This window comes from Podarcis bocagei (genome assembly GCF_964188305.1).
Source record: "Podarcis bocagei genome assembly, chromosome: 12".
Taxonomy (NCBI): Eukaryota; Metazoa; Chordata; class Lepidosauria; order Squamata; family Lacertidae; genus Podarcis; species Podarcis bocagei.
In genome coordinates, this window is record NC_138137.1 from 20688852 (window position 1) to 20702392 (window position 13541).

At 42.9% G+C, this 13541-nt stretch overlaps 1 protein-coding gene and 1 long non-coding RNA gene across 13 annotated transcripts in view; one reads left to right on the top strand and one right to left on the bottom strand.

Moving 5' to 3' along the window:
• ZNF385D (zinc finger protein 385D) overlaps positions 1-13541 on the top strand; it is a 560232-nt gene that overhangs the window by 365377 nt on the left and 181314 nt on the right. The window contains exon 1 of one of the 12 annotated variants that reach the window (XM_081164658.1): positions 11882-12040. The exons of the other annotated variants lie outside the window; for them this stretch is intronic. Within the exon in view, the coding sequence (XP_081020784.1) occupies positions 11995-12040 (46 nt within the window). The 5' untranslated portion in view covers positions 11882-11994. Of the gene's footprint in view, positions 1-11881; positions 12041-13541 lie in introns of those variants that run through there. 12 annotated transcript variants of the gene reach the window in all.
• LOC308570309 lies at positions 940-8691 on the bottom strand. Its single transcript, XR_014001109.1, has 3 exons — positions 8583-8691; positions 5126-5217; positions 940-1052 (listed from the first exon to the last, which is right to left on the bottom strand). It is a non-coding gene; the product is annotated as an uncharacterized lncRNA (long non-coding RNA).

Below are 13541 nucleotides of genomic sequence, written 5' to 3' on the forward strand. Positions count from 1 at the left end.
AGGTGAATAGATCCAGGTTTTGCTGTCCTGGGTATCATTAAACGTTTTCTAAGGAAACATAAACTTATGTTTATTTTGGGATAGACCTCGATGAAATCTGCAGGCAAAGCCACCATTTCTGAGGGAATAAATTGTGTCAAATGTTAGAAGTGGTTTTCTTGCAAGGTCAACCTTTACAGATTTGGGACAGGTAAAAAAGAAGGGACTTAATCTCCCCCATGTGTTTTGTTGGCGAATTGCAAACATGAGAACAATGTTCCTTGGTAAAGAAACAAAACAAAAATGTCAAATCACAGACAAATATGTTCAGGTACTTTTGTGCTAGGCACCTATAAAAGCTTATGGGGGGCAGGGAGGAACTAAAAGAAATTCACATTCTGGGGACTCAGTTACATTGGCAAAGAAAAAGTGCATTATATGCGTTGTATATGATTATAACACTGTGACACCAGATGGCGCTGAAGAGTTCCGTTTTTGCTAACCCGATTTCTCATATAAAGTTTACAATGCGTTTAACTGAAACGCTTCTTTGATGTGTCTAGATCCAACCTGGGTAAAACAATTCCCTCTGATCATACTGATGTGTCAGTGAAGACAACACAGGGAGACAGTGAGTAATAAGAAGTAGTAGAACAGTCACAATCAGTAACTGCAGAAATGACTGCTGCTTCTTGCAAGCAATAGTGTATTTCTTCCTTATGGTAACCTTAAAGACATTTAATTTTGCTTTTAGCAGAAACTTGCCTGTAGCATTTGTTTGAAACCTGGATATGTGAGGCGCCAAAAAGTGCTTCAGGGATCCCTGCTTCAACTCATGCTGCTTCATAGAGATCCTGCTTCACCCATGACAAGCCTTCTGAGGCACCCTGCTTTGACTTTGGATTCATCCCAATCTGATATGCATCCTGGGTGACTACCCTCTGCTCTTTACCTGGTCACTTTCATGTCCCTTTCCTCGTGTTCTGAAGTGTGTCTCTTTCACGAATGCACACACAGATTCCCATCTATTTCCTCTTCATTAGCTCCCATTAAAGAAACAGCAACCAACCATCCTTCGCAGACAGTGAGAGAGAAAGAGAGAGATGGAGAGGGGAAAGAGAATGGGCTTCTGATACATTCTGAAAAACCAGGCTTCTCATTCTAGCGATTAAAAATGTTGCTCATCATGCAGTCGAGAAGCATAGTACGGTATTTAACTGATAAATTGTGAAGCTAATTTATCGCAGGGAGTGAGGGTTAGGTAGACCACGTTTAAGTCCTACTTTTTAATCTGTTCAAGGCAAAGAGGATAGAGTTACTGAATAGACAAAAATAGTGGCCGAGTATTTTCAGGAGTCATAATTAAATTTGGAGTCATGGAACATCAAAAGAGAATTGCAGGAAAGAATATAAGTAGACAGTGGTGCCCAGACATAGACCAGTATTTGGCTATGCAAATTAACTGTCAAAATTAGAGGCCAAAAGGCTCTGTCAGTCAGATGAAAAGGTGGGAGCACAGAAAAAGCTCTCCCTTGCAAGTTAATTCTTTATAAGTGAATTGGGAATAGTTTTGATAGCTAGTGGCATAATACAAGACAAATAACCCACAATCTTTTTCTTTTTAAAAAAACCAGTTAATCCTAGGTGTTTACAAAATAATATTTTTTAAAATCTCACTCTCGTCTAGAGTAAATGATAGTAAGTTTAGCAGAATTTGGTTCTTTGCCTTTATTTCTTTTCAAGGCAAGCATGCTGGTTATAATATGATATTCTATTTGGAAATGACCTTTTTCTGTCCAAGGTTAACACCTGGAAGTTGTTGGGGTTTTTTTACCCATGATTGAAGGGTGAGAAAATAAAAAGCGAAATCCTGTGTGTATTTTATTGGAAGCTTCCTGGGACTTATTCTGAGCAAATTATTCCCAGGACTGTAGCCTGGAAGAGTGGGGAGTGGGCAGTGGGGAACGCTGCATCCCACAGTGATATCACTGTTGCTTACTGGGATGGTGTTGGGGTGAGGTAGGGTAACAGCCAGGGCAGGAATGTGCAGGTGCACTGCTAGGAGCATCCAATTGGTTCTGCCATTGGGTCTGCACCGCTTGTGATGCGAGAGTACTCAAAGGCAAGTGACACTTCACATGTGAGAATTCTCTATCCCTGGGGTTTATGGTGCTGCGTTACAGCATTCCTCCGTGTGGAGCTTTTGAAGGGCTTGAGGGAGTTAAACGATGGTGTTGCCTGCCACTGTTTTTAATCTGCTTTGTGCATCAGTTAGTCATCTGCACCACAGAGATAATGCTTCTCTACCTTACAGGAGCATTGGGAAACTAAACATCCATTAATGATTGTGGAGCCCTTAGATGCTACAGGCAGTGATGAAGGTCATATTCTGCATGAGCAGTGTTGACAGATTGCTGCATGCTTGTGTGAAACAGGTAGAAATACATTTGGATTCACACTGAACCATGAGCTAGCCATATTAGCAAATTACCATGAGATAGTGTTACCAGCACATTAAGTAAAATCACTATCTGATACACATTTTTGATCAATACCCATTCCTAAAGAATATTATTTCCCATGAATATTGACTGAATTTGGAGTGGAAGATATAGTAGGCATAATTAGTGAAAAGGAGAATTTTGGTAGTGTTTTTAAGGGGAAGATACTTTATGTGGCAAAATATTTAATCTGAAATTAAGATGGGGGAAATGATATTAGTTTGACTTTTTAAAAAATTCTCCACATCTTTCAATATTAGTTATTTTCATAGTTCTCAAATCTGTTGAAAACCCTGCATTGTTGCAGATATAACTGCTGCAAGAACTATAATTGAACTGATAAAGTCTGCACGGCTAAGACTTGCAAAGACTCTTCCCGTCAAAGGTGAGTCTTTGTTTACCTCTTGAAAATGCCGCAGAAACAGGTTCTGGAAAGCCATTTCCAATAGAGAAAGGGCCAGTTGATCAGATAGCAGCTAAACTAATGAAAAGCATCATGGAAGTGACAGGAAGATTAATTAAGTCCCTCCAGTCGTATTCACAGGCGGCTATACAGAGTTCCTTTGGGTACTGCTGCAGTTAAATAGTATTCATGGTGACAAATATTGCAGATTTCCAGAACTGACACCTCTGATTCAAGGGTAAAAAAAACAGCATACGCACAACAGCCACCACATTTGGTAGTTTTGTCTAGTGAGGACAGGAAAATCGAGCGAACTGCTCTTGTGACTAGTAAATCAAGAAAATCTTTAATAAAAAATATTTTTTTAAAAAAAACACACAAAAACTCAGCAGCCTCAGCCTTAATAGCTTGGTCGGTTAGAGCATGGTGCTGATATTGCCAAGGTTGCAAGTTTGATCCCCGTATTCTGTGATTCTAGAAAAGAAATGCAATTTGGGAAGTGGAATTAGCATGTGTTTCTTTTAGGCACAGAACCAAGTTGCTATATCGCCATTATAAAATGTAACTGGGCTGAAGTATGCCGTTGGAGTGGAAATGCACCCCCAAAGTTGGATTAATCTTTGGGGATTGACAATTTCTAGAAATCTTGCTCTTGAACAGAGAATTATGGTTTAACTTGAACAATTGGCACCCAATTTTGTATTTTCCTTCTCCCTTCCTCTTTTTCTTTTTGCACTGTGTTTTTTAAATTGTAAGCCTGGGGCCAGAGACTTTTGTGGAGGGGCTATATCAGGGGTCAGCAAACTCGGCATCGACAATGGAGTGCACCTCCAGGGGTGAAGCCAAATAACAGCACCTGCTGTGGAATAGAGACCAGTAACTTGGAACTGCTGCCTTCTGCATTTTATTTTTCTGTTTTAGTAGTACCGGAGTGACCTCTTTGGGGGGGGTGTGTGTGGAGGTCCTGGTGGGCTGCCCAGACAGCAAGACTCTCGGCCTCGCTGATGTGGTCCAAAGGAAAGCAGAGCAATGTGTTTGGCAGAAGCTTGGCTGCAGGAATTGCTGGAAGGAGGCGTACAAGGTGCCATCCAACTGTCTTAGGGACCCCACTCTGGATTTGTGTGGGGTTTATTCCTCTCAAAGATGTCCTGCAAGGCAGTGGGTATGGATTTTTCTTTGGGTTTTACTCCTGAAGCCTTTCTCATGAATGAGTATAGCCGCAAGATGGGCTACCTTCCCAGTTTGATGAGCCCCTTCTGCCCCTCACTTCCCTCTACAGCATGTTCAGAAACTGCCTTCTTGACCGTTGGACCCACTAATGGGTCTCATCTGCTCAGCCTGTCGGGGCCTATCTTCACATGCAGAGGAAGTCCCTAACTCACCGAGAGTTTGAGACCTATCAGTTCCCTCACCTGGTTTAGCCAGCCAGTCAAAGATGTTTCCTGGGGTGTGGATGCTGTCACATGCTGACAGCTTCTATGAGCCACAGGTGAGAGCCAAGTGCAGGATGGGGCCCAAGGTGGGCAAACTACCCCAGAAGCAGCACAACAAGTCTCTCACCAGAGGTACAGTGGTACCTCGGGTTACAGACGCTTCAGGTTACAGATGCTTCAGGTTACAGACTCCTCTAACCCAGAATAGTTAAGAACTTTGCTTCAGGGTGAGAACAGAAATCGTGCGGCGGCAGCAGGAGGCCTCATTAGCTAAAGTGGTACCTCAGGTTAAGAACAGTTTCAGGTTAAGAACGGACCTCCAGAAGGAATTAAGTTCTTAACCTGAGGTACCACTGTACTAACCTTCCCCTAACATCCCATACACCCTGGCCGGGGGCAGGGAGCTATATAGTGAATAGTTAAATATAAATGGATAAAAGAATGGCACATTTCATTAGATGTGATTACATATGTAAGTATCTTAACCAATTTATTAGATTATTCTGTTAATATATACAAAAGTTGCACCTGCAAAAATGTGTTTGTGTGTGTGTGAGAGAGAGTGAGTGATGAATGCAAGATAGGGTTGTTGCTTTTTTAAAATGTTAGAAGCACTTTCAAACAAATGATACTACATGTGAATTCTTGGGTGGTGCCATCATGCAAAGGAAGTGGACCACAAGTGCATAAATGTTGTTATTGGCAGTCAGTCTCAGGAGAGCCTTGGAAATATTTTTTTCTGCAGTTTCTTCCTGAAACAGTTCTAGATGGATACAAAGATAATATACATATCTTGCCAGGGCACTTACTGTGTTTGACTTGAAGCTGAAGATTCTGCACACTTGGAAACATTTCCAGTTGCTTTAGGCTTCTCACGTTGTTGTGAATGGTTTTTCTTTCACTAAAATCTGCAAAAGTTAATTTTAGTTTAACTTTCCCAAATGTTTTAGCAATGGATTGGGGGAAGCAAACATAAAGATTAAATATAATCTTTTTGCCAATCTCTTTTTATTTTATATTATATTACAGCACAGTACATTTAGGTTTCCAATAGCCGTCTAGGCTAGAAAAGATGAATTTTTTTTGGGGGGGGGGGAATGGAAACCTCTCAAGTGTGCGAGAACTTTTCACCTACCGTACAAGGCATCTAAACTGATAACATTTTGTCATCCTGTGTCTTTTGTTGCACATTATTACATTTCTGCCAACAAAACGGTCCCTGGATGCACTGTTGCACATATTCACAGAAAACCTTCTCATCAGCTTCTCAAATTGAAATTCATCATAGGCAACCAGTAAGAATCCAAGGATAGATCTATTATTGGTTGCCTCCTGCAAGTTTGCAAAAGCAAAAGAGAGGCTTCCAGGAAACCGCAATAGTTGAGCAGGCACATTAATTTTATTAAATATTAATTTGTGTTTGTGGAAGGCATGCCTGTAAGTGACGTTTTTATTCTTAGCATGGGGCAATGTGTGAGCCATCAGTTGGGATGAAGTTTAGAAAATAAGACAGGATTTGAATTAATTAATAAGATTCATAGGAAGCCCTTTGCTTTGAGCCTTTGAAGTGTAGTACTTTTTGCAAGCCAAAAAAGTGAGCAATTATATATAAAAAATGGAATGCTCTCCTTTCTTTATAACTCTTCAGGCATGCCATCACTTGTATCCACACAACCCTTTACTAGGGATGGATTCCCCCTCCCCCCAATTCTCGTTTCACTCCTTAATCTTAGTGAGAAGTAACTCACTCCCACCCACCCCAGTTCTGCTAAAAATGCAAACAGTTCATGCATTATTGCATGCATTATTATATTTATAAGATTATATATGTACTATATGCATACACATTCCAGATTTTCTCAAGTAAGTAGCACATAAACAGATACCGGTAGCTTAACATCCATCCACGTAAAAGTGCTGGAAAGTATTGTTAAAGATAAAATAACAAAGCATTTAGAAGGACAAGCCTTGCTGAAGCAGAGCTACCATGGCTTCTGCAAGGGAATCCTAACCTGTCTCACTAACCTTTTAGAGTTTTTTGAAGCAAAATAAATAAATAAATAAATAAATAAATAAATAAATAAATAAATAAATAAATAAATTTCTTCCAGTAGCACCTTAGAGACTGAAGAAGTGTGCATGCACACGAAAGCTCATATCAATACTGTAACTAACTTAGTTGGTCTCTAAGGTGCTGCTGGAAGGATTTTTTTTTTTAAAAAAATATTTTATTTTGTTTCGATTATGGCAGACCAACACGGCTACCTACCTGTAACTAGAGTTTTTTGAGTGTGTCAGCAGAGGTGATTGTGTTGCAAGTATCTCACAAAAGACTCCTGAATAAAGTTAGCAGTCACAGAATAAGAGAAAACCTCTTGTGAATCAGGAATTGTTTAAGTAACAGGAAGCAGAGTGTAGGAATAAATGGACAGTTCTCTGAATGGAGAGTCCTGTGTTCTCCAAGGATTAGTAGTGGGACTTGTGCTTTTTAACTTGTTCATGAACCATCTAGTGTTAGAGGTGAGCAGTGAGGTGGCCAAGTTTGTTGACGATACTAAATTTGTGCTTTTATCCTGTATTTTTATATTGTGAACTGCCAATAATAATTTGTTCAGGGTCATTAAAACAAAATATGAAGAGTCCTAAAAAGACATCTCCGTGTTGAGTGAATGGGTGGTAACATGGCAAAGTGAATTCATTGTGAACAAGTGTAAAATGATGCATGTCAGGGCAAAATCTTTCTTAATTTCACATATATGCTGAACTGAGCACTCAACAGGTAGTGAGCGACCAGGAATGAGACCTTGGGCTTGTAGTGGATAGCTCATGTTGAACCAGTGCACAACAGCTGTGCAAAAGACAACTTCCATGCTAGGAATCATTAGAAAATTCAAATTCTGTACCCATTTAAAGGAGGGTAAATCTCTCTGAACTCTGTGGGAATTACTTCCCAGAAACAGCCAATGAAAACAGCATGATTGTAAAAAACCTCTGAGTGGTTTACAAATATATATATAATATAATAAGATACTGTATGTATTGTTTTGTGGATGCATCCAGTGATATCACAAGCATTGAGTAATGTATATCTGAGATACCACTGAGCCAGTTATTGGGGAATACAGTACCTTCTGTGGCCATGGAAGGCTGTGGAAGACTACAGTTTTCTTGCCCATCTCACACATCCTTTAATCCCTGGATCTCTTTTCCCTTCACAGAATCCTTTGCCCAACCCATGCTCTTTAATGTTTATTAAGGATCAGTGTGGCGTAGTGATTAGAGCATCAGATTAGGTGCGGTGTGCCCAGGTCCAAATCCCTAGTAAGCCACGGAGCTCACTAGGTGACTTTGGGTCAGTCATTCTCTAACTTACCTCAGAGGCATGCTGTGTTGTAGGGAGTGCAGAACGATTGAGGTCCTTGGAGAAAAGGCGGGCTATAAATGAAATGTTAATGGACCTGTCCATTAAAAAAACTACAACAGCCAATTGCATGTGTGTGGTTTCAGCCCCATCTGAGATTTCTGAATGGAAGGCAGTCTTCCAAGAGCTTTCCCAGACACATGTCTCAGTATAGAGACTGTTTTTTTGGCTTCTTCCCTTCATGAATTATAAGAATGTGAACTTGGAAGCTGCTTCTTAAAGTGCTGCATGTTTGAAATGCATCACTGACTGACTGTTATATGGGCAAATTCTTCTTTTGCTTACATTTATGCAACTCATTGGGGGGGGGACTTGGCTCAAGTTAAATTGAAAATTTGAAGCTTTTTTGTAAATTGCTGTGAAGATGCAAAGAAGTAAACAAATATAGAATCTGGCTCAGAGTTGCATTCAATTTGTTTTGTGAGTTTTTGCCAGAAAGATGGGCTGCTGACTTGCTTTCTCATATGTTCCGTTACAGAAGTGCAAACAGCAACCCTAAATGGTTAATGGATGTTTTGAGTATATTTTTGACTTTGGTTAGATTCTGCAGCTGCAGTGGGTCTTGGTAATTTAATTTTTGTGGGGGCCTCACTATATTATGTGCTTTATTATGGGGGTGAAGATGTTCATTCCCAGCAATAAACAGGACTTAGAATATAGTTTTGTTCCCAGGACCAAAACACAATGTAAAAATGCATGTTTCTAGTCCTCATAACTGGAGAATAAATGCCGGAAACATAAAGACAGTGTATACCAAGGTTCAAAAGCCATAGTGAGGCTGATCTGGACTTCCAATGATTAGTGAATACGGTGTTTGCCCTGCAGTGCTGCATATGTCTACTCACTAGTTCACAGAGTTCAAAACTTCTTAATCCTAGGATAGGGTCAGTGGGATTTGAGTAGACACATAGGATTTCAATTACATTTGTGCTCTTGGTAACATCTTAGTCTGACTGGACTATTAATTTGTTGGGTCCTGTAGATTTGCAAGATCTTAACTGTTTGTGTTGCATGAGATCATAATCAGCTGGTGATTCCTTGAGTGAGGGATGGACCATGGCAATGATTCCAGATTCTAGAACAGGGGTTCCCAGACTATTGTCTGGTAGTCCATGAGCTTCATTCAGGTAGTTTGTGGCATGCCTGTAAAAACACAATGAAGCAGCATCTAGAACAGTGCACTACAACTGTTACATCAAGGATAAAAATTATTAAGTGGTCCATCAAGACCATCAATCTCCAAGTGGTCTGTGGTGGGCGGAGGTTGGGAGGTACTGATCTACAAAGGAATGGGTTCCTCCTACACAGGGCTGTAGACACCTTGTGGGTGGGGTTTGCTTCTGTGTAAAGCAAAGCAAGGAGGGGCTTTGAGAGATCCAGTGTGGTGTAGTGGTTAAGAGCGGTAGTCCCGTAATCTGGGGAACTGGGTTCACGTCTCCGCTCCTCCGCATGCAGCTGCTGGGTGACCTTGGGCAAGTCACACTTCTCTGAAGTCTCTCAGCCCCACTCACCTCACAGAGTGTTTGTTGTGGCGGAGGAAGGGAAAGGAGAATGTGAGCCGCTTTGAGACTCCTTAAAGGGAGTGAAAGGCGGGATATCAAATCCAAACTCTTCTTCTTCTTCTTGACTTGCACCTAGAAGGCTCTTTATTTCTGGGTTCTCTTCAAAAAAAGAATTTAGGGAATGCACCTGCATATGATGTTGAGGGACTGAAGGAACAACTTTCTGCTTAAACCCCTTCCAGCCTTAGGTGTCCGTAAACTTGCTGATATTTTGTCTGCAGTACTTGAGATAAAAGGAAAAGTACGCCTTCTGTGGAAACTCACCTGATTCATGCTTAGACAGTGTCACTGCCTCATCTGAATTTAAAATTAATGGATCTGCGTACTTTATCTGCTGGATATAGTGATGGGTGTGATACCTTCTCCTACTCTTCCTTCCCTGCAGTCCTCCAATCAAACCAGGAAAAGGATAAACTGCAGGCTCTTACCTTGCTGATTCTGTAACACCCATGATTTCTCTTCTCTTTAGATGTTTGTGGTTCCTTCACTGCTGGAATGAAACAGGGCTTATTTTTATTGGCGCCTATAGGACCAAGTTGTTGTGCTTTAAGAGTATTATATCTGTCAATCCTCTTTCTGAAGGAATAAAGCATTTGTCCCATTAGATTCCATTTTTAAAAGATAAGTACTTCCGTGTGCTTTGACTTTTAATTTTAGGGCTCTTATTTTCTTCAGCGTATCTGAAACTGATATTGCTACCCAAGGAATTAACAATTGATCATAATGAAAAACAACATCCTGTAGACATAGGCAGTGCAGCCTTCCACATGCTGCCTTGTCAATTTGCATCACATCTGACCCGGGGCACCTCCTCTTAGAAGTACAAGTGCATTTTAGTATCTGTGTCTTTGATCTCTGTCTCCAGAGACTGCTGCCTACCCCCATTCCAAGATGTCAGTTGCAATAGTGTCTCAGGTCATGTGTGAACTGGCCTAAGACATCCATTTTTTCTTATAGACAAGAAGATCAGATCCTCTTCTTCTTCTTCCATCTTCTTCTATTACCATATTCTTGTTGCTTGCATCCTGAGCAAAACAATGAAAGGGCTGGGCCCTCATTATATCTCTCTATTCCCTTCTTTTTATTAAAAGGGAATTAGATTTGCCAATACGAATCTATTAGAATTAGGCTATACGATGCTTATGTCATCATCTGTGTGTGGTACTGTGATGACAGAGAAGTGATTCACACAATACTTTGATGGTATGCACTGCCAGCACTGTTTATTTCATGTGGAGCTGGGATTGGGGGAGAAATGCAATACTCTGCTTAAAATAACTTTGATAGAACTTTTAATTTGCATATAATCTGGGTTTAGCATGAGCCAAGGAATTGCCAAGATTGCATCTTTGGGGCTCACATATCCTATATACAAATACTAAACTCATTCTCAGAGTGAGAGTTGTGATGTAGCTAGAACAATACCATCTCGGCACAAGAAATGAGGCAGCAACAGGCTTGGAGGAACTGGGAACCTGGGGTTCTAAACAGCCAGCAAAGACTGAGCATGCTCAGTGGGCACAGGTTGCTCTCTGAGTGGGTGGGGAGTATGATGGAGTGAGGATTCTGGAAGAGGAGCTAGCTAGCTGACCATGAACAGGAACACTTCCCACTGCAACATTTTGTTGCAAGTCACACGCATCTCACATTACGGTATCACTTGGGCCCTTAATTTCCTACCCTTTTAGCCATGTTCAACAGACCCTGAACATATGCAGAGTGCCTTTCTGCTCCCACTCACGATTACAAGTAAAGGTAAAGGACTCCTGGATGGTTAGGTCCAGCCAAAGGCGACTATGGGGTTTCAGTGCTCATCTCACTTTCAGGCCGAGGGAGCCGGCGTTTGTCTACATATAGCTTTTCGGGTCATGTGGCCAGCATGACTAAACCGCTTCTGGTGCTATGGAACACCTTGCCAGAAACCAGATCACACAGAAACGCCATTTACCTTCCCGCCACAGCAGTACCTATTTATCTACTTGCACTGGCATGCTTTCAAACTGCTAGGTTGGCAGGAGTTGGGACAGAGCAAAGGGAGCACACCCCGTCGTGGGGATTCGAACCGCCAACCTTTTGATCAGCAAGCCCAAGCAGCACAGTGGTTTAGACCACAGCGCCACCTTTCAGACTGCTAGGTTGGCAGGAGCTGGGACACAGCAACGGGCGCTCACCCCGTCGTGGGGATTCGAACCGCCGACCTTTTGATCAGCAAGCCCAAGCAGCTCAGTGGTTTAGACCACAGCACCACCCGCGTCCCTTTTTTACCCCATTCACTAGTTCCCATTCATGTGGGCTTGTGGTTGCAGGTGAGTAAGACCTCCCAGGCAGGTTTGAGCCCCCAACGCCTTTTTCTTTGCCATCAGAACTCAGCACTCATCACCACCTCCGTTGGCACCGAGCTGCTTCTGCCAACACAGAGCACTTAAGAGCTTACCATTCCCTTAGCGGTGGTGAGATATGTTAAAACAATACCAGCTTTGTCTCGCACGCCCTCACCCCACCCTTCTGCAACACACTGTGTCAGTGGTTCCCTTTGATGCCAGCGTGAGTGTGTCTGTGTGTGCGCGCGCGTCTGCCTTACTATATAAGATTTAGCGAGAGGCAGCGTTACTTTCAACCCGGGGTCTTGGCAAGAAAACCCACGCAAAGGGGAGAAGAGGGAAGAAATGTGTTTTGTGTAGTACTCCTCGCCTTGATGTCACAGGCACGGCAAGGACATCACAAGGAGGAGTCAGATTACAGTAAGAATGGGCAGTGCAGCATGCAGCGAGAGTCAATGCTAAATCAGTGAGGGATTGTATCAGGGAGAAGAAGACTGCCTTCAAAGCACTGATCCCAAGGAGCCTCACGCTGCTCGCTCTCTCGCTCTCGCTCTCTCTCTCTCCGAGGCTGGGAAATTTCCACACTATGTAGTAGTAGCATGAAAGCGGCTCGCTCCGCTTTGCATCGCAGCACCTCGGCGCGGGAGCTAATGCTGAACGCACAGCGCGCGGATCCTGGCTGCATGGTTAATGAGAAACATAATGTATTTTGGTAAGTCTCTCTGCTGGTGCCATCCTTCCTTCTGCCTCGCATCTTCTTTCTCTCCGGCAGGACGGACTGTGAACGGTGTGTGTGTGTGTGTGTGTGTGTGTCTGTCTGTCTGTCTGTCTGTCTTTCTCATTCTCCGTGGGTGCATTTCGCTGCTTCGGGAAGCCAGACCACTTCATTCACACACACCACACACGCGCGCAAACACACAAGCTGTTGCAAAGGAGGATTCCATTGTCTTAGGCTGCTCCGCACGCCTCTCTTTGCTCGTCGTGCCTTCGCTCTGTTTGGGCGCAAATAGCTCCGGCTAACGGCGAGGATCGCCACCCCCGCTGGCGTCCCCCACCGCCCCCACCCCAAAATGAACCTGTGTGCCATCTGCAGCGAGGCTTGCGAAGCGTGGGAAGTTGGAGGCAAACTTAATGTCATAATGTACGAGCCATTGCCACACGATCTGGGATTTTGAAGTCTTTGCGCAACTATTTTTAGCCATTCCTATAGAAAAGCCCCCTTTCGCTTCGATTCCGAGAGAGGAGAAACACAATGCCTTTCTCTCTCGGCGCAGCTCTTGGCTCCTTTACCGAATACTCCCCCCCCCCTCAGAGATTCCCAGATCTCTGGATCTTGCCAGCCCAGCGCGCCAGGCAACGAACGCATGGTGGGGGCTGAGAAGGCTCCGGAAGGTCTTGGAGCGGTTCGAAATGTTTGTGCGGCGCTGAGTTCCGATGGGAGAGCTTCCTCGGGTTTATTAGCCGCAACTGACTGCATGTCTCCTAGCAGAGAAACATGCTGGAGCTCGGAAGTGTTTGTGTATGTTTAGTAGCCTAGCACTGCAACGCCGAGAGCTCGCAGAGACCATAGGATACAAACTACAACTTGCTGCGAGGAAAGAATTCGTGTCTTAAGAACATGAAAGGGGGAATCTCCTCTTATCCTGACTTGGAAACTAAGCTAGAGTTTATAAGGCAGCTGAATGATGTTCAGTGATGTACAGCTAGAAAGCAGGGGAATCCTGGGCTGGTCAGCAGCTTTCTTTCATTAAATATTAAACCAAGAGTTGACTTGGCACTTCGAGGAAGTCTTCCTTGCGTATTCTGCTAGGTTTATGTCAGTTCCATTTTCATTTCCAGTAAATTCCATTTTTATTTCTGCTAGCACATGCCATCCTCATTCATTTCAGTATTTCATAGAGTGTTCCGCCACCTCCCCAAT